We start from the raw sequence: 22,335 nt of genomic DNA, 5'->3' as shown, positions 1-22,335 counted from the left end.
CAAAAACAAGTTACTAAAAATCTAAATGCAAGTAGGCTGGAGGAACAACAATGCCTGCTGTAAATGCAGAGCACTTGCTCACAGTAGCACATATTCGTGCATACATGAGAATATGAGCTTATTTTTAATGCAAAAGTCTGAAACATTCAGATATTGTAACAGTAAGGGACGATCAGACAGACTTAGCCATTAACTAACTCCACCCTACTGCGTTTTTCAGGTCTGTCTTGCTACTTGATTGGTATATGAGCTCCTGTGGCAGCAGTTTGCATAAACTGGGGACACAGGCTAAACAAACCAGAAAATCAATCATCAGTTCTGATCTTTTTTCAATTTTACTTGCTTTAAAAGGATTATTTACAGATTAAAGTTCCAAACAGAAAATATTTAGAGATCAGAACTGCATTATTCATCTTTCTCTTTGTCAAGGCAACAATAAAATCTACCCAATGATAGGGAAGCATGATGCAGTATTCTAATCAGCTTAGCAGTTCCTTTGTTAAGTATTTCTTACGTGCTGCTCCACGCTGAAAATTATTCCATAGTACAGTATTTAAAGGCCAGATGTATGGTGCAAATTTACAGGCTTTGACTCATACAGCTTGGAGTACTATAAAAGGATAAGATTTTAATCTGATGTTTATCGACTAAAAGAGTCTAATACAGTAAGCATTGGTCAGGCAGAAAGAGAACTTCTGGTTTTGTTCACAAGAGGATATTACTCCTAAGAGCAGAACTATACAGCAATCAACAGAAATGCTTTCTAAAATGCAACATCAAGGGAACATTCCAGATGTTTTCTGCCCAGTATGATTCTAGTTCAACAATCCATAATGCAGTGAGTCAGGGTATTATACATACTACACTCCAGCACTACAAAAACTAAGACTGTTCAGAATGAATCCTATTGCAAAGCAAAACACAGCAGTTTTAACTGTTATGGTACCACAAGAACAGCTTCTGCCAAAGCTAGCAATTAGGGGATACTCACACAGGTCTTATGTGCATGGTTGCTGTACTCCAACTTGAAGGGACAGCTACCATGAAAATTTGTTAAGTACAGCCTTACTTTCCAGCTCTGCATTTTTATCACATACAAGATAGCACCAAACCCTGCCAAAAGCCTCACTTGGACCAAGAGTGAACAAACTGTTTCAAAAGACATCATGACATTCAAACATTTTAACCTGGCATTAAACTTGATGCAAGCATCTGCCACGTTCTGGGCAAAACATGGCACTGAAATACATCATCACCACTGAAGTAAGGTGCTGCCAGCTCTTGAGGAATACAAACCTACCCAGCACAAGTAATTACAATAAATGGATAAAGCTCTACACAGCCCCCTTTCTCTTTGGAACACGGAGATGAGTGAGGGAGTCTGCAACATAACTACTTCATGTAGTAATTTTTGCATACCCCCATGAAAATGCCCACAAAGTCCAACTAATAATATCATCAAGCTTCTTTTATGATGAATGAGGCAACAAGCAGCTCCCACTGTACAACTTCCAGTCTACAGTTTTACAACCAATTTGTTTTATGCATAAATCTTGTTGCATCAAAACTGGCTTTGCATTTATGAATATTGAATTTATTCCTTTTAATTATTGCAAATTTACATACAACTGAATAAACAGATCTGATGCCTCACATTTTCCAATGTCTTTGTTTTCAACGTCTTTGTTTTGCTCACATTTTTTCCTTTCTCATTTTTCCAAGATTTCTCATTTGAGATTTTGGAAATCTTTTCAAGGAGTTTATGTCTGATTGAGGTGGAAGGAAAAACAATTTCAAGAGACCAAGTCAGAATAGAATTGAAAGCAACATTAGTAACAGAAATTCTGTGTATTCTGAATAGAATTGAAAGCAGCATTAGTAACAGAAATTCTGTGTATTGACACATTTTTTTAAAACGGCTCAGAGAGTCACAGATTCATTTAGCTTGGAGAACACCTCAGATCATTAAGTCCAACTTTTGACTGAACATCACCATGTCAGATATGCCATGGCACTAAGTGCCACATCCAGTCATTTCTCTTGAACACCTCCAGGGATGGTAACTCCACCACCACCCTGAGCAGTCCATTCCAATGTTCAAGAAGCTCCACTGTGAAGAAGTTCCTCCTGATGTCCAGCCTGACCCTCTCTGGCATAACTTGAGGCCATTTTCTTGTCTTATCACTGGTTACTTGGGAGAAGAGGCTGACCCCCACCTTGTTACAACCTCCTTTCAGGCAGCCACAGTAACATCTTCCCTGAGCATCCTTTTCTCCAGGTTAAACAACCCCAATCCCCTCAGCTGCCTCACAAAGGAATTACCCTCTAGAACCTTCCCCAGCTCCATTACCCCCCTCTCTGGACATGCTCCAGCACCTCAAAGTCTTCCTTGTAGCGACAGGCCCAGAACTGAACACAGGACTTCAGGTGCAGCCTCAGAAATGCCAAGTACAGAGGGACTGCCCTGGTCCTGCTGCCCCCACGGTTGCTGATACAGATCTGGATGCCATTGGCCTTCTTGGCCACCTGGGCACACGCTGGAATGTGTTCCTCCAGCTGTTGACCAGCCCTCCTAGATCCTTTTCCACCTGACATCTTCCCAGCTGCTCTGTCTCCAGCCTGTAGTGCTGCCTGGGGCTCTTGTGCTCCAGGATCTGGAACTTTGTTGAATCTCATACCACTGGCCTTGGCTCATTGATCCAGCCTGCCCAGATCCCTCTGCAGAGCCTTCCTGCCCTCCAGATGATCAACACTCCTGCCCAGCTTGGTGTAGTCTGTAATCTGTCTGAGGATGCACCTGATCACCTCACCCAGATGATAAATGAATATATTAATTAGGACTGGGTGCAATACTGAGCTCTGGGGAACAATACTGATGCACAGTAAACTGCTAAGCTTTATCATTCTGAAGGAATTTGGGAGAAAAAAAAAAGTGCTGAACAGCAGACACATAACCATGTCTTCAGCTTGCCATTTAGAAAATATTTCCTACATGTGAATAAGCTCAAGTAGGGTATTGGGAGGATGCACAGGAACACACATACATTCCTCCTCCACCTTAAAAAGAGAAAAAAAGAAAGCACACCAAAACACACAAATCTTAAGACTAAATGCTTTCAAATACATAATTCTGTAGTGTTGCTGTAAAAAGATGCCCTCCTACACAAAATTCTTGTGGAAAAGGACTGGTTATATTACATTGGACAACTCAGAATCAGGAGGGATCAGAGCATCAAGACATATTAAAGATACAATCAATAAATGCATCCTACCCTCCAAAGTAGTTCATAATTTTCTCTTCTATTTCAATATATACAGAAAAATCAATAATGAAGAAGAGAAGGTTAATCTGGCTTCCACTCAAAATGCACCAGTCTTGTTTTTCAAAGACCCTTAAGAAAGGATTTTAAAATCTCTTTAAAATTATGAGCAACTGATATTTGACCTTATAAAATTCCTCATGGGAACCTTGGAGCTAAAATACCAGAAGTACCTAACAAAGACAAAATATGTTCTGACAAAGGAAGGAAAAGAGTCTTGGTTAAGAACTATAGTCAGTATCATAATAATTTATTATAAATAGATGAAGGCAATTATGTTTTGTTAATATTAGCACTAGAAGTTATATGCTGTATGTGTACATTTAATATATATTTATTCAGACACACATAATACAGTACATGAATATAATGAATGTAACCACACTTTGCAACAATTTGAAAAACATCAGTGCTTTCCATTATCCAACTTATGGCCAGTTTAAAGCAGTAAATCTAGGTCACTGAGCACACAGCAAGAGGAGCCAGACATTATTTGTCCTACAAATATCTGAACTATCAAACCTTCACCTTAAAGAAGCCATTACCAAGATAAGATAGTGAAGAAAGAAGCTTGTTTGTTTTTTTTCTCTATTCTGAAAAAAAAAAATTTGAATTTTCACAACAAAACACAATATGAAACTTGCACTGGACTTTGTTCAGTCCTTGCTGAACATCCCAGTCTGTGCCCAGATGTCCAGCATGATCCAGTCTGGGTCCATGGGGCTGGGCAAAGCACCACAACTGGCCTGCAGCTGTCTGCAAACAGCTGTCCAGGTCAGAGCTTGCAGAAGACCAGACCATCATTTGGCTGGTGTGCTCTTCTGGGCTGACCAATTCTCTTATGTCAGTCATGACCTTTTTTGTACAAATATTCAAATATACAATAGAATCTGACATCTAAGTGGGTCAGATTGAAAGCGAATATGATGAACACTGAACTAACATTCTCACAACATTTAAACAGAAGGGAAAATACCAGCCATTGGCAAGTAGGCCAATGACCTATATTTCTGAAGTGACCGTTTAAGCATTTTATACTTAATTCAGAATTCTAAATAAGGCTAAGAACTATTTTAAACAATTATGTTTCAATTACATAAGACAATGACGACAAAATTAAAACTTAGACCTGATCCAATAACTCTCACTAGGTCTGCTAGTGTGGAGGAGGTGATAAATATCCACTTTCAGCTTTGAATTTCTTGTCTTTTCTCTGTGTTAAATCCTCTTTTACATTACAAAAATCCCAGTGTTCATTTTCTCTGTTCTGCCTACAGCCACCCCACCTCTGTGTTTCCCATCTGTCTACTCCTTTCTTGTTCTTCTTCAGCTAAATAACTCCTTAAAGATCCGTCTTGGCTCTGTTTGCCAGTTTAACTTGGCTAGCTCCAACACTAGGCTAGAAAGCTGCAGGTAACCCTGCTGCTTGGCTACCACCAGGCTATCAAGCAGTCTTGCTAGAGCTTTCTTTGCTTAATCTGTGTCCAGTTTCAGATTACAGGCTTTATCTATGCCTCTTTCAAGCATTAATGTTTACTTCTAACATCTCAGTATTCAATATTGTACAATTAAAAAACCCAGTACATACTTCAAAAACCAATACTAAAGAAGAATCTTCCTTACTCTCCATCTCGTGCTGCTCAATATTTGATTCTTTTAATGGTTCACTGGCCCATCTCTGAGGCTAAAGGCATTCTCCCTGCTCAGCATCTCTATCCATGCTTCCAGAAATTCAAATAAACAACTATGATAAAATGTCTTTTCAACACCAAAATTCAGTTCAACACTGAAAGGAAAACATTTAACTCTGGTTATAACAATTTGTGTAATTTCTCAGTTTCAAAGTGAGCAGCAAATAGAAGTAGCTGTCACAGTGGCTGATGTTTCATTTTCTGTACCATATCTTGGATGAAACTACAACTAGACACGATGTTTTATATTTATATCCCCTAAGGATATAAGGAGTCAGTTTCTATTCTTTCAACTGTCAAATTCTGTTCTAAAGAGTAAATTATCAAATTCCTTTCAGCAAAGGCCAAACTGAATAAGTCCAAGAAAACTATGAACACAGAGATATTCCAGTCACTTTGTTTACCTAATACATAGCAAACCTGGGACAAGAGTCAAAGGCTGATAAAGGCATTTCCAGGGAAGAGGTTGCAACACTCAGCACTAAAGCACATGAAATGTTGCCTGAAATGTAAATACAAATTCAGAGGTAGCCACCATTGTGACTGCTTCACAGTGTACACTGCCTCACATTACATCAAAAAAGGAAGGTAATCAAGTATATTCTGCTGTCCCAAGATACAATCCATCTTGGAACCTTTGGGGCACAGCTAAATTGCCATGACTACATTAACTTAGCCCTACCAAGCAGAAACTTTTTCTGTTACAATGTGCTACAGCTAAAAGCATTGTTACTTCACAGCCATTAGGAATAGGCAAAACTCACAGTTAATCCTCATCACGATTTCTTTTACACAGTGGCAGAATCACTGGCTCCCCAATGCATGGTTTTGCACCTTTGATGATTCCAGACTACATACATAACTGCACTTGACCCTACTGAATTGCATAATCTTGCTGAGCAGGCTCTTTGGAATGTGACATCAAACACAGCCAGGCAGTCCTCTCCCATGTCACTTTGTTGCCTACTGATATTACCAATCATACTGTACTCTCATAGTATAAACTATAAATGTGTATGAGAAAACCTGGTCTCAGATCAGTGCAAAACACCATGAATAGTGAGCCATATGTGAGGGCTCTTGCACTATCAATATGCAGCTTTTCAGTGTCTGCCACAAAGTAATTTTATTTAGATCCTGAATGCTTCTCCTTATCATGAGTGGCAAACTCTGCTTAAGTTAGGACATCCACTATTTCTTCCCTACTCATAATATGTTGTGGCAGTAAAACAATAAATGCATTTAAGACCATTCACTGTCTTAAAATCCATGTTGACTGATATATGTGAATATGGGGTGGGGAAGCAGAAGGAGGGCTAAGTTTTACAGAACATCAAATAACAAAAAATAAAAGACAAAAAAATCCATCCATGGAATATTTAGCCTACAGAAAATTGTAAGCATAGAGAACATCTCTAACCTTTAATCATGAACATGGGTATCAAACACCTGTGTATCCCAAAACTTACTGCACAGACTTAGAATGTGATTGCTCTTTACAAGAAGACTTAAGAAAAAGAAACTGGACTGACATTTGAAAAATATGACTGCCAAAAGAAGAGTTTAGCTTTGCTTAAAAACATTAATGATTTGAACATTTCTTTAAGAGTTCAGAGGCCTAGATTAGTTTCCTCTACACCTTGAGAAGACTGAAGCATGCAGTTCTTACATTAACACAGAGTATTCCAACCACAAGTCTATGGAACAGCCTAGGGGAATAAATTTTTAAATCCTTCCTTGAAGTTCTCTATGTGGGGAGAATGGCTGAGGTCACTTGGCTTGCTCAGCCTAGAAAATAAGAGACTGAGGGAAGGCCTCACTGTGGTCTACAGCTTCCTCAGAAGGGGAAACAGAGGGTCACACATTGATCTCTTCACTCTCATGGGCACCGATAGGACCTGAGGAAATAGCATGAAACTCTATAAGGGAAGGCTTTGGCTGGGTATCAGAGAAGTGTTCTTTATTCAGAGGGTGTTCAAGCCCTTGAATAGGGCCCCCAGGGAACTGGTCACAGCACCAAGCCTGGCACAGTTCACAAAGCATTTGGAAATGCTTTCAGACACATGGTGCCATTTTTGGGTTTACCAAAATGCAGGGCCTTGATGACCCTTGTGGGTCACTTCCAACTCGGGATATTCTATGATCCTACAATGACAAGCAGAATACTCAGCAGTAAATGAAAGGTCCTCTGTTTTGTCTCGCTGACCTCTGCATGTGTGTGCAATTCCTCTGCAGCTTGTATTTTAACAGAAGTATTTGTACATATGTATCTGAATACATCTCAACAACATTCAGTAAATGTACACTTTTTGGGCAGATGTGCGATGTGATAGAACGGTAGTAGAGTCACTGAGTTTTAGCTCCTGCGCTTTGAAAGTTTTAACATTATTTAAAAAAATAACACCACAATTTGAAAGATTCATGAAGCTCTCATTTAGTTCAAACATAATTGTACTTTTCTGAGAGTCACATTGCTTTTGGCCACTAGCTGTACTTCCAGCAAGATGCACACACCCAAAGGGAGCAACTGATATGCCTAAAAACATAAGCGACTAAATCATCGTAAATACCAAAGGTACTCACACACACTCAGCTGGCAGTCATTGAAACATGGCATAAAAAATTACATTGTATATCACTTCAATGTCCTGAAAAGTTCATCTTTCTAAGAAATATCTTAATCTGGCTAAGGAAAGACTGTTACTGAATATTCTATTTGTTCATACTCTGCAGCTGTGCTGTGAGAACACCTAGGGGTTCTTAAACAATGAAACCACCTGTTCAATTTATTATAGTATATAAATATGAACAGCCTAGAGCATGTGCTTCCTCAAGACAAAAGGCAGAAGTGCTACAATTCTCTCATTACACTATGAAGATTCGAACAATCCAGCTCCTTATGGCTACAGACAACAGTTGCTCAGTTAATCAAAGATAAACCTAAAGAAATAACTGGATGTCAAAAGTCATTAAACTTACCTGACAGGCATATGTATGTTAAATATTCACCCTGACCCCCAGTAGCTAGAAAAGGAATCTTTTTTTTGGTTCTTCTTTTCACTTGAACAGCTCCCAGCATCCTTTCATCATGTGGGGCAAAAATCTCTTTGCTGATTGCAGATTTAGCATTCATCGTAGATCACAAGTATAGCAGACTGGTGCTCTCTAAAAATAAAAATCGTAAATAAAAATAAAATATAAAATCATAAATATAAAACAATATTAGAAACTCTCAAGTTGTATCAAAGTCCACAATATTAGAAACTATTAAGTTATATCAAAATCTACTTACTCAGGCATTAAAAACTCTGACCTTCAAAGAAAGTTTCTAATGCCTCAAAGAATTTAGAAAATAATTTCCTATTTGTAAAGGCAGAATTTTCAAAGTATTTAAGTGCCTTCACTGAAGCTCTCCACACTTCTTAAATTTGCTCATACAAGCTTAGCTTATTTTGGGCAGAAGCACTAGCACTTCAGTATGTTGCAAAATCTTCTCAGAGAAACACCCTGTTTAACTTCATGCAGCATAAAAGCTTCACTAATTCCCCCTCTGATAACTGAGGGAAACTCAGATCTGTGTCCCACATACACAGGGAAAACTCTGCAAGGGCTTAGGGAAGGAGCACCGTGGTTGTGCTGGCACACAAGAAGTCACGTTCACAGAGCACAGAGACAGCTTCAGACTTGGTGAGACTGTTCCTTCGGGAGCACCGCTCCTGGTGACAGCACCTGATTGCACAGCTCTTGCAGCTTTAGCACCTCATCCCCTCAGCTCTGGAATTACTGACTGGGCAACTGCACAGGAAACAGTGTCAGAGACACCATCAGCATCAACATAGACACAACCACACCTCTGCTTTTGGGCTGTGTCATTTTGACCCAGATCAGTTCCTCGATGTGTTTCGTAACAAAACAGCACAGTTGACTTAGGAGAGACGTTTGTCTCAGGAGAGACATACACATTCATATAGGAAAAAATTATTGTAGAGAACAGGGAGGGAGGAGGGAAGCTGCTTAGTCATGTACATCCCAAAAAACAAACCTCACCACAGCCTGGAGAGGGGCCTAACGAAAGGAGGGAGAACTGAGAGGCAGCATTAACAGGTTCTTTGTGCAAGCTGTAACTCCCACTGGTTCTGCACTGACTCTTGTAACACACACACAGGCCCCCATTCACAGAAACTGTTGAATCACACCTTTAATTGTCCCAATGTAATGGCACTCCAATGCACATACATTAATTTACACATTTCTGTATTACTAAAACTTTCAAGCTGACAGATCTTTTTGACATCCTTACTACGAAGATGATTATACTCAGGTCTGAACTACCTGATAATTCTGCCTGTGGGATCATTTGATATTTGCCATAATTTAAAATAAATGTAAATAAACTACAGTCAAATTAGATTATGAACCCAATAGAGCCACAGATCCATTATTTTTGTGCACATACTACCAGCAAGGTAATTGCCTTAACACTTTCAGTCTCAACGTTTTGTTGTCATTACTTATGACTTTCCCTTATCTTAAAAAAATGAGAAAATTAAAAAAAAACTACATATGAGACAGCACAACTTAGTCGAAACTTAATTCATCACCTGCTAATTTTGGGATGCAAACAGAATCCTGTGCCATTTTACATGAACCTTTAAAAAAGTGAATTGGATTTAAAAATTGTCTCCATCAAAAGAAAAATCCAGACCAATTTCAAGGGATCAAAGAATGCATAGCTCCTGACAAGCTGTGATCTTGTAAACCCCAACATCTTAGTTACCTATCCTTTAAAATGAATATATTCACATGACAACAGAATCAAAAGAATAAACTTACATGGCAGTTACTTAGAAAAAAGTTCTGAAAGAAAATGTGTTGGTTTCACATTCATCACATACTTCTCTCTTTTTCTGTGTTATAGAAATATTTGCAGAGTACATCATACCAGCATTTAAACTGTTGGAACACTGCAATTAGTTTTGGGTTAATTTTTTTTCTTTTTTTAATTCAAGGCCACTGTTAACAACAATGGATTTAAACACACAGAACTCCTCCTGACTGAACTAGAGACTGATAATCTTTGCAAAACCCAGACTTTCATGTGCCTAAAGAATTTTCAATGATTAGCTTTTTGGGAAAACACACAGAAGTACTGTCAGGTTAAAAGACACTCAAGTGACATTCAACTGAAAAAGTGCTTTCCAGATTGCAATGATTTGATGCTGTTAATTCTGCAACTGAGTTGCTGAATAGATGTTTTCAGAAATTTTCTTAATGGTCACGGACTGTGAAATAAAATATGACTTTAAAGATTACTCAGGGATGTAGAGATTAAGAGAAGATGCAAGTTTTTCTTACCTACAGTATCCCAAAATGTTAGTGGTTTATTGCTGCGTGCTGCCACTGGCTTTGACATTAAGCTGGTTTGTATACATTTACCAGCAGCTGTACACAGACACAGCAGATACCTGGACTGTAACTGGAACCTCCAACTAAAGTGTGGACTCCTGACTTCAGAGACTGTGATCTTGATCCTTCTGTTCCCGGAACTTGGGCTCACAACAGCTTCAGAAGCCACATTCAAACAATTAATCTAACACAGAGTGTACTTGACACAGCTGCCAAATCTGATGTGAAAACTGACACTAACACAAACCACAAAAGCCCATTTATTTAAAGAAGAAAATAACTAACTGTGCCTGTGTACAAACAGACTTCTGAGATTGAGATGTCAATATAGTTTAGATGAAGTTGTTTTTCATAGGTCAAAAAATCAGCAGCTGAATTCAAATAAGCAGCCTTCACCTATGCACTAGTAGAGGTATGCAGAAGACCTCTGTTTAAATTAGTAAAGCCTTCCAATGCTCCCTGTTTTCACAAGTGGAGATAATACTCTCTGGCAGTTTTACTTAAAAAATCTGGCAGTTTTACTTAAAAAGAAAAATACACTTCCTCAAGGAACACTATTAAGTCTCATTTTTTCCCATTCTCCAACAAAATCCCTCTTTTCCTCAAAAAAAAAATCAAAACCAAACCCCTGCCTGTACATGCACAACTTTATGTTGTATATGCATATTTCTTTGCACAATTATGTTTTCTCTTGGTGCACATTCCAGGACAAATTCAAACCATCAGCAGTTTCCACTCAAGGCCCCTATGAACTCATGCACTGGAACAAAATTTTTTTCCTCCCATTTGTACTCAAATACAAAATAAAATCCTTAAAGAAACTTTGTTGGAGGATCTCTGAGCACTCTCAGACAGTGCATTACTGCTTGCAGCATTGTCCCCTCTGAGGTAAAGGGGGATTTAAATGTTCCAGTAAACCTAAGAGTTCAGAAAGAGACCACATTTCCTACCTCACATGCTTTGTTCCACATATTTACTTCCACTCAAATTATTATACTGATGCTTTAGGCTAAACAAAGATCCCCTTTTTCTTCTGCAATTTTTCACTCCATAGCATTATGGAACAGAATGTCAGCATTTACACTGTGGCCCCAGCACAAAGAAGAAACACAGAGAGGAAAGATTCCTGTGTGGATTTGAAAAAGTGCCTGCAATGCGCTGCTCATTTGCATCTTCTCACATCTTTCTCTACTACAGTTCTTCTCCACTATATTTCTATCACTAAAAGCTCCCTCTGTGAACAGCTGACTATTCCTCTAGAAGTATGTGAGGGGGCAACAATTAAAGGCAATTTCTTAAAAAGAAGATTAATAAAACCAAGATAATTAAGCTGAATCCTTAATGCATCCCACATGTTCAATAACCAAAAAAAAAAAAGCTGGACAGTTTTCTGGTCAGCCAGAATCTCAGACTGTTTTCAGGCAAACAGCCAGCAAATGGCTAATTTATCTTTACACCCACGTTTCATAGGACTCTATGCAAATAAGTGGAAAAAAAGGGATTTACAGTATCTTTGTTGAGGGTATAGGTATGCAGAAAGGAAATTAATCCTCAGGATTCAGAATTCAAATAGGAGTAAATTACAATACAAAGCAAGAGCTGGAAAAGGACATAAAGGTTTCCAAAAAAAAGGAAAAAAATGTTCAGTATGCTAAACCTGGCTGTTTTTAAGGATCTTCAGTTTAATCACAAACAGGGAAGGGCTCACAGGACAGGCTAACCACTGAAATGCTGCCCGCAGTGAGAAATCATCTGAGCAACCAACTATTCTTGGAATAGTAACTCTAGCAAGCACTCAAATCTGCTTTTAATAAAGCAACTATCCTGAAAGATGACATTTACTTAAGGAAATAATTGCAAGACACACTGTTGCCAAAAGAACAGCTTTTGCTATTGTGATACTTGCCTGGTATTTACTTGCTGGAAGTGTTTAAAGTACTTTGAATATTACAGGTCATCAAAATCCTGTATTTGCTGTCATCTCAAACAAATAGCTAGTACAATTCTGAAAAAAAGCAAAAAAAAACCCACATTTAAAACCCAAGGAAATTTATTTATAAATCTTCAAAGAACAAATATTAAAGCACACAAGTTTTGAAAGTTGGTTTGCAATACATTTACATTGTAATTTTATTGTAGAGGAATAACACCAAGTTTAATTAGCTCTGCATACAGGGATCAAATCAGTTGACCAACCTTATTCCGAAACAGTCAAGGTAAAATCTTTAAAAGGCTTGATCATAAAAAATAAATCAGATCATCTTCTGTCATCCTATTTTCAAATCTAGCTTTGCTTGAAAGATATTTATTTGAAGTAGGACAATATCAGCAGCCACTGCAGCAGCCAGAAAAATTTCATTACTTCCCATTAACACGGGTTTATGACTTTTAGAAGTATTTACTGAGAAAGCCTCAATCATTCTCCAGAGTTATTTGTAGGCTGTCACATTTCCAATTTATTTTTCCAAATAACTTCTCAGCAAAGACTGGTTCATTTCAATAATGTAATTATTTTAAAATATGAAAATCATTAAATTAGAACTGTATTTGTAGCAGTTCAAACTAGAAACAAGAAATGTGTTTTTACTTACATATGTAATTACAAAATAAACTGCCCAATCAAGCTGAATAGGACATAGGCAGACTTCAGAGAGCAGCAGCTCCTAAACACAAAACTTGAATCTCACATGCTAAAGCAGTAACTTCTTTCTGTCTTCTAAATGAAGGTTTATAACATAGCCCACCTAATCCAAGACGAACACATGGCAGAATTTACTGTAAATTTGAAATACAAGCCTTAACTTTGTTTTTAATCAAGACATTGTTTGATTATAGAAATTGTGCAGCATTGTTTACTGAAACCTTCCAGAAGCCTTGCTTGAATCACTGAATTTCTCAAAAGCTCCTAGAATAAGCAAAAAAACCATGAAAGACTATACTGACTACCATATTATGTGGCCTGAGAACATGTGATGTTTTTGGTGAAGGAAAAAAAAATTGGAGAGGAGAAGTGCACATTAATAGGATCTTACAGTCAGACAGAAGCAGTAAATGCCTCAATGCTCAACACATTTCTTCACCTGAGGCAGGCAGCCTGAGGCCCTGGGCATTTCCTATAACCTTTCATTACAAGACAAGTTGATTTGGATTCTGTGCAAGTAGTATGGACCTACAGATTTAAAGAGATAAAGAGCTCTGAATGGAATGCATTTTTATAAAGAGACAGTAAAAAAAAAAGGAAGGTACTTTTGAGTTTATTCAATCTGTAACATAATCTTAAAAAAAAAACCACCTAAAAGTTTGGTACACCCTCCTCTATCACCTCACAAAAAACCCAAACATCTCCTTACAAAGACAGATTATCAGGGACATCACAGAAATCCCATAAATGGGCAAATGAGAACCAGTCCCACTTGGATGTGGAAGGCAGAGCAGCTGCTTTCATTTCTGCACTCTGCTCTGCTGAGTGAAATACATACACAGAGCATCATGGTAAGTAATACCTTCCTCATGGCAAATGCAGCAAAAGCAGAAGATGCAGTATCACTTCATTCTTTTGAGACTGTGCCCCTAAACTGTTTCTAAATGGTACAGAAAATTAAGTAGGAGGTGACATAAGGCACCAGAAACATACTGAGGGACGGGTTACTGTATATTCCACGTCATATATCATGTTCTGAAAAGAAAACAGCAATTCCACATCTAGAAGCTAAGGTCCTAGTAAACAGTATCATAGATTCCAGCTCACAAAATGGATGTAATACTGAAAAGAATGTAAAATACTGCAATCTGGGAAAAATCCAACTCAAATGTAAGACATAACATTTCTATACTGTGATTCTGTGTGTGAATAGCTGCAGGCTGTTAGTAGATTATTTTAAACAGGTGTGCAGAAAACAAATATATATTGAAGAACTGCAGCAAATCAAAATTAATTTCTGCTTATGTTTTCACAGCATTCTGGATCAAGACTATATTCATAAGAAATTAATAAAATAATAATGCAAGAATCAGTGGACACTGATCCTTTCAGCATTTTCTTAACTGCCAAAAGCAGCTGTGTTCCCTAAACGTGCCTTCCCCTGGAACTGGCATGAAAAGCAGGAGGTGTTTCTGCGAGTTGCCCCAGGGAGGCAAAGGCATCTCTGTAGAGGAGGTACAGCCCTCTCCAGATCTTTCTAAGTAAAGAGCAACAGTTAGAGAGAGACCCACTCAGATTCTCCTTGCAAGAATCCCACAATCTGAAAGTCATTATTATTTCAAGAATGTAAGAATTTGAAAATAAAGATGGACAACACCACATTAAACAGCACCCCGCAATCTACAAAACTGTTTACCAAAAGTCAGTCAGGAACTTCTTGGAAGCCTGTGCTAGAGTCATCCTTTTTTAACAGGAACATTTTTAATCACACAGATTCACCAAGAAATTTAGGAACTACCAGATGTTATAATAAAGCCACATAGAGAACAGATTTGCATTTCTAGAAACTTGCCCTCAGGACACTGGGACATTCACAACAGTAAGAACTACTACTTTTGCATAACAACATTGCACATCGTAGTCTTAAGAGGTTAGCTTCATTCTTATGACCTTTCAGAAGTGTTTACATCTTAAGACCAATTATTACATCCAGCCCTAGACTTTCATTGGCAGGAGGAACTGCCACAGTTTCTTCTGCCATTCCTCACAGATTTCTTCCTCCAAACACCTCACCTCTCTAGGCCTTTTCCCTTTACCCTAGATCTTTTCTGAAATGCAATCCTTAAGTCTGGACTCACAGCTTCATTGACGGTACCAGAGTCAAGTGAAAGAACTATTTGTTGTGTCTTTGGAACAGGCTCCCCAGGTAAATGGCCACCTTACCAAGCCTATCAGAGTTCAGGGAGCATCTGGACAATGCCCTTATCACATGGCTCAGTTTTAGATAGCCCTGTGAGGAGAAAGGAGTTGAACTTAGTGGCCCTTATGGGCCCCTACCAACTCGAGATTTACAGACTCCTATAAGGAGTGAGCTACTGCCTTACACAGCTACTGCCATAAATAGTCAGCAAAACACAAGAGCTTCACTTCAACATCTACCATGTTCTTCAATCTGTTTGTGGGAAAGGAAAAAAGAAGACATTTGACACCTGAATAACTAATTATTCCAACTTAACAGGGGATTTTTGTATTTACTGCTTTAAGGCTATTTCTCCTACTGCACAACAGTTTTATAGTCCAATTCTGTCTTTTAACACTTGCAGTTCTCTAGACTGACACCCACCAAAAGTCAGGAGGTACATTCTGTGTGCCATCACTTGGCACAGTTAAAAGGGTTTGAGACATAACACAGCTTTCTTTCGCTCCTCCAGTAAGAACTAGAAAAATACCAACTCCTTAGAATACATGTCTAAATCATTTGTTTCTACATCTTATGCTACTTTCATGTGAACTCAATTTCCTTAGTTAATCCAATGTGACTAATATCACATGAGACAGCATCAGAGACACCATTAAAGCAGCTCCAACTTATTCACATGGCCTAATACTTTTATCACAAACCCAAATCAACTGAGCTATTATTGCTTGTTCAATTGTTTGTCTGCATTTTGGCAAAGAAAAATCACTAAAAAATGAAATTAAAGGATACTGGTGAGAAGGAGCAGCCATGTTCCTCAAGGAAAGGGGAACTAGTTGAAAGGGCTGTAGTTTAGAACATGCACAGTTTCTTTTAGTAGTTTGTGTTGTTTCTCATTGAACTTATGACCACCACAAGCACTTGTACTGGCAGAAATTACTGATTTCCTTTTGTACTTCTCTTCCTTATGACAGCATAAATGCTTCTGTGGTAGTGCACTGAACTAGACAAGAATTAATCCAGTTTTAAGCTATCTTTAAAAAATAGTGATTTCTTTTGGTTTTACTCAGATCAAGCTCCCTGATACAGTGCACTCCACAGCTCTGTGTCAGCACACAGGAATGAAGTGCAGGTGGTACGACTGGGGCGCCCATGGGCCACCAGCAGTGTTAGTTTACAAGGATCATGAAACTGTGCTTTAAAGAGAGAAGAACCCAAAACGTCATGTATTTTCATCAAATATTGAAATCACTGACAGAAGACATGGCATGGAGCCAATCTAGACAAAATTTTTCAAAATCAAAACTTGCTACAAAGAACCAAGCTTACTAAAAAGTGCTAAAACAGGAGCTCATATGGGTCTTGAAAAGAAAAAAAATGGGGCTCAAGATAGTATACAACTTCTTGGTATACTGACTCCACTATTTGTTGGCTTAAACAGAGAGGTAGCAAAAGTCAGGTTAAAAGTTTGTCTCTGTTACACAGCTATCAGAACTGTTGCCTATAGGAATATACAAAACAAATGATGCGATGCTATTACTGCAGTATAGCGCCCATAACTACAACACACTAACTCACATCACCTACTCTGTCAAGACATTTCACAGGAACCAGATTCTGACTTATTAAGTACTCATAACTGAAAAAACACATTAAATGGATTCATAATTTAGTGTACAGGTTGCCAGAGAGACAGGTTATTCCTACAGCATCAGCTGAAGGTGTTTTAAAGAAAAAAAAATATAAAAACCCACAAAACTGTTTGAACTGACGGCTGGCACATAGTACTCTTACCATTTGCTTTCTCCAACTAGTATAATTCAGTACACTCTGAAATCAGGTTTTACAAATCCTCCCAGTTTCATTTCCATTCCTCCTCACATAACTGATATTGGTACAAGTTGCAGTCATCCATTAAATTAAATATCCCAAAAGAGAAGGAGGGAACAAAGTCAGGCCTTTCAAGCTATATATTTTCAATTTTCTAAACTGCAACCTGCAACACCCACACCAGAAAAAAAAAAGAAAAAGTTCCTTTTTTTACTTTAATGCTGAGGAAAAGTACAAAAGCATAGTAATACATTGGGACTAGACAATAAAAGATAACATTGAGGTATTAAAGCATTTCATTTCATCCATCTAAGGTGAATCAACATTCCTTGGTAAATATAAATAGTGGGGTTTTATCAATCACTCCAAATGCCTAAGAAGAATAACTTACTAGCAAAATGCATAATGCTTTTAAGAATGAAATGTATGCAGTTCTGGGGACATTAAGATATCTGTAAGAGCAGACACACCTCTATGACCTACTACATGAATGTTTTTCTTGAGGGAAAACAAACACTGTAAAAGTAGTAAACCATCTGTTGGCCATGTGCTGATACTTTGCAGCAGTTAAATAAATAGTTTTTCTTTCTGGCAAATAACACAACCTGAACACATTTCTGACATGCTGCATACTTCTTTCCAAGAATCTTCCAGCAGTTACAAGGATCACTCACTTCAAAATGGGTGAGTTCAACAAGGCTTGCAAAATTGCAGAGTGTTCTGCAAACTTAAGAAATTACGAACAAAAATAAAATGGTCTGATCCAGTGTTTTGCTCAAGGGATGTTATCAGCTCAGAAATGATTAAAGTGTCATCCACGGCTTCTAGCCCCCACTATGTTTGATATTTAGCTCTGCTCTCCTGGTAGAATCTATTTAAGAAAACCATGACTGCAAACAGACCTTGCACATTGAAATTTATGGGGTTTTGTGGGGGTTTTTATTTTTGGTTGGTTGGGTTTGAGGACTGACCTGTTCAATCTTAGAGAAAGCTGAGAAAAATCTAGAAAGGAAACTACTGGCTTTTCTCCTCTCCTCTCAAGTTCTCCTTAATTATTTTCATAGTAATTTGCAATCAGTGATCAGTGGCAGAATTGCTTTATTTTAATAACTAGAAAGTTTCCATCAAACATGGCAATGCAGAAAGTTTGTCAAGTGACAGCCTCTTGGGAAGAAGACAGTCTTCTTTCAAAATAAAAATATAAATAAAATACCACTGTCCCCTCTACACTCCTTGCAGGGAACAAGTAGGAACTTCTTGAGGTAGGGGAAGGTTTCATCAGGTTTATGGATGCGGACATACCATTAAGTTTTAGATTAGCATCTCTTACAGATCAGTGTGGTATTAATCAATGTATGGGATACCTGTAAAACACACAGCAAAATTTTCCAGTTCTACACTAAATTCTGAGAACAACAGTATAACAGCACAGTGAAGGATGAAAGAATTATGGTAACCTAGACAGCCCAAGCAAACGAAAAACATCCTTCTCTATTTCTATTATATCTTTTTGTAGTTTGCCAAGGAAGAGACTGGAATGCCTTTATTTGAAGTGAAAACATTAGGAGAATCATGTCTGTTCGGCCTGAAACATGCCTGAAACTAAGACAATGCAACATGAGGGTGTGAGAAGGTGGATGAAGGAGTAACACCTACATTTGCTAAGAAACTTCCTGTCCAGGGAGTGGGGATGCAGCAAGACAATTCAACACAAACTCCCTGTATCATTCACTTCATACATTTAGGAGTGGTTCCATGCTTACTGCACACAGATCTTAGACTTACAGGCACCAGACATCTACCAATCTCACATGTCAAAGTAAGAGGGCTGTTAAAAAAAAAAAAATAAGCAAACAAAAATCATGACAAAATATACAATGTATGTCTTCCTTCAGACAAATCCCAGAAGACACCAGCTCAATCAATATATCAGACACCCTTCCAACTTAAATGTCAACCACCACTTTGTAATGAATAATTTATGCTGTCTCTAAAGAGCAGGCACAGCTATGGACCCTGAAATAATATAATCTCTCAGTATATCTCCACAGGCTTATGAAAAGGTAATTTTAGCACCAAATGCACACTTGATTGATAAATACACATTTTAAAATTGAGTGGCATTTTCAATTTTCCCCTATCAGATTAGTATGTATAGTAACTCACAAGGTCTACAGCAACAAATTCTCTGCAACAATTCTGTGCCAAAATCAACTTCATACCAGCCCACATCATATTTTACATGGCCAAACCCCTAGATAAAATGGCATCCAACCAAAAGAATGAGCACAAATTCCATACAGAATTATGATTTTTACTCCACAAATACATTCTGCGCCAACAACAGGAAGAAATATATTCCATCTTTAACTAAGACATCTGAATACAAGGTAAGGCAAAACAACTGACAGCCACATAGGCCTGGCTGTGGTGTGCAGCCTACAAAACAAATTCATGCAGATACAGATGTGTTTATCTCAAATCACTCTTTTTCTACAATAAACAGCCTTATGAAAATCCTCCTCCTATACAAAACCTAGCCACCACTACACAATAGCAGCAACTCCTACAATTGCTCAAGGACAGAAATTTGCAGTTACAGATAGGAATACTGTTTCACAGAGAAAAAAATCTAGTCCAGTCCTCAACCAAAAGAAGTTTTTCAGTAGTGGCTTATGCCAGATAACCTGTGGGATGTTACCAAATAAAGGGGTCAACATCCTTCATCTCCCAGTATTTTTCTGATTCATTAGAACACTCAACCAATACTAAAATTTGCAGCTGCACATTAGTATCAAAACAGTGAGACTGTGGAAGGAATATGCACTACTCTTGGCAGTAATCTACAGTTCACTGGGTTAATTCATTCTTCAAACCTTACCCTCATCTCTGCACATTCCTTTAGAACCAAGCCCTAAAATTACATTCTTAGAATTTATTATTTTTGAATCCTGACTCCATTTCAGAGACAATAATACATCCTGTTACAATGAACTTACAACTCATCTGCAGTTTTTATCTTTTTCTTTCTTTACTCAACAGGACCCACAACCCCTACTAATCCTAACACCACACTTCATTAAAAGCTATTAAACTACTTTGTCTCTGTAATCCAACAATCAATGTAAGTAGTTAAATGCAGTTCCATAATTCAGTAATAAACTGCTTACATACAGCATCCAGAAAAATTTTTAAGTACATCTTATGTTAAATCAAGTGGTGTTTTAGCTATAGGTTTTTCCTTTCATATATTTTGCAGACATAGTAACAACAAAACGCATAAAATTCATAAATGGTATCAGTAGCATTATCTCCAGACTTGTAACTCCTCAAAATCACCCATCTAGAAATCAGGTACATTAAAAGAGAATGGTTAATCTAATAACATGAATGATTCAATCAAGCTTCACTTTACCCTTTACTTTTCATTTCACATAGTCAGTAGGTAAATAAGCATGACTTTATAACCTGATACTTGGCCATTCATTAGACTTAATCACTCTTACAATTTACTTCAAACATATTCATTTCATAATGGCTAACGCAACAGTCAAAGAAGCTTAAGAACTTACACAGGTGGCTTTAAATTCACAAGACACATTTACAACTTCCAACACCTAAAATATGCTTGCATGTTTAAGGTATATAGGAACTTATTAAGACAAACAATGTACTTTGAGAAACTGACATTAAGGCTTATTTCTGTGGCTTGTTGATCCACACTGAAAACAGCACTTTGCCAACATTAAGTACATAATAAACAAAAGGCTTACTACATCGGCCTTAAAGCACTAGCTATCCAGATAGGCACCATGAGCACAGGTACAAGGAAGGTAGGATGTACGTGAAACAAATACATTTTTTTTCGAACAGTATGGGTACAGTTACAGTCAAGAAACTTCAGAGCAATCCCAGCTTCTGGTGAAGAATAGATGGAACACAGAGAATATCTGTTGAAACACCAGTAAAAATCAAGTATAACTCCAAGCACAAGACCTTGATTAAGAAGCATTTGGCAAGCGACAGAGTAACAAACTACTTTACCACAAGAGATTAACAAAGATGTCTCCGCATTCCAGACAGAAGGGTAAAACTTCTTTTACCCACATAACATAATCATCTCTGAGCAGAGGCAGAGAGAACCCAAACTCTACCAGAGGAAACAAACTAATAACATAAGTAAGTTATTTATAATAATTTATTAAATAACAGAAATAACATAGGTTATGATAAAAAGGGGAGGGACAAAGCTCCACTTCTCAAAATGCTACGATGCCATCAGAAGAGAAGCACATTGCACTGGGAGTACATATCTTGTCATTTTGTTCAGCCTTCACAAGTCTCCGCTCATGCACTGAGGAAGATGTTTCTTTTACTACAGAAACTCCTGTGCTAGTGGAAGCCAAGCCTCTCCCCTCAGAAGCACTGAAGGTGGTCCTCACAGGCCATTCCATAGAGTGTCAGTGTGCATGGTGAAATCCAGGACTGGGCTTTACCATGCTGGACTACAGCTATGCCAGGGGCTGGCGAGATAAGAAAATGTCAAAGACTGTCAAGAAGCAGTTCACTCCTGTGCCCTAATAGCCTTGCCAAGGATAAAAGTAACAGTTCATGCTCCGAAAGTCTTCCTCCTCAACTTCTATGCATCTAGGACATATTAACATACCTAAAATAAACTTTGAAAATTCAAACCCCCATAGAAAATTCCACTCTGAAGAGGAAATAAAACTATTTAAGGGCCTATTACTAATAAATGGAGCACAGAAGCCCACTGCTTAATGAGATTGTCAAACAGAGAATCTCAGAGTGAGAATATATGCAAGAGACATGGAGACAGCGCCACTGACCACCACGGTAACAAAACACCTCAAACGTGGGATCCAGCAGCTAAGGTACAAATACTAGATTCTTTTAAGGGCCTGAGACTGGATCAGTTTCTATACAAATCAAATTTATAGAATTGTAAAAAGTGTTAGGAAGGAAAGATCAAGTGCAAAGTGATTGCGCTAACATGACTGTGCGCATTTCTGCCAACAAAATTACTGACTGTTCTCACTTTAAGAGCTACAGCACCAAATCCAGAGAATACAGCTACAATAGCCTTGCTAGACAGTATTAAAAAACCTGCTACAGCTCCTATAAAAGTTAAAAGGAATTAACTGAGTCAATTCAATTTGACTGAGCAGCAAAGCACTGATCACTTCAATTTCTTCTTGTAAGTAAATAATAACTTAGCTAGATAAATAAACT

General features: G+C 37.9%; 1 protein-coding gene across 1 annotated transcript in view; it reads right to left on the bottom strand.

The window, feature by feature from the left end:
• Window positions 1-22,335, bottom strand: part of STXBP6 (syntaxin binding protein 6) — a 97,588-nt gene that overhangs the window by 53,160 nt on the left and 22,093 nt on the right. Inside the window, exon 2 of the mRNA XM_063160457.1 lies at window positions 7,991-8,176. Coding sequence (XP_063016527.1) covers window positions 7,991-8,144 — 154 coding nt within the window. The 5' untranslated portion in view covers window positions 8,145-8,176. The remainder of the gene's footprint in view (window positions 1-7,990; window positions 8,177-22,335) is intronic.

The sequence above is a fragment of the Melospiza melodia genome, chromosome 6 (genome assembly GCF_035770615.1).
Source record: "Melospiza melodia melodia isolate bMelMel2 chromosome 6, bMelMel2.pri, whole genome shotgun sequence".
NCBI classification, from domain to species: Eukaryota; Metazoa; Chordata; class Aves; order Passeriformes; family Passerellidae; genus Melospiza; species Melospiza melodia.
This window is presented reverse-complemented; position numbering and strand designations above follow the sequence as displayed.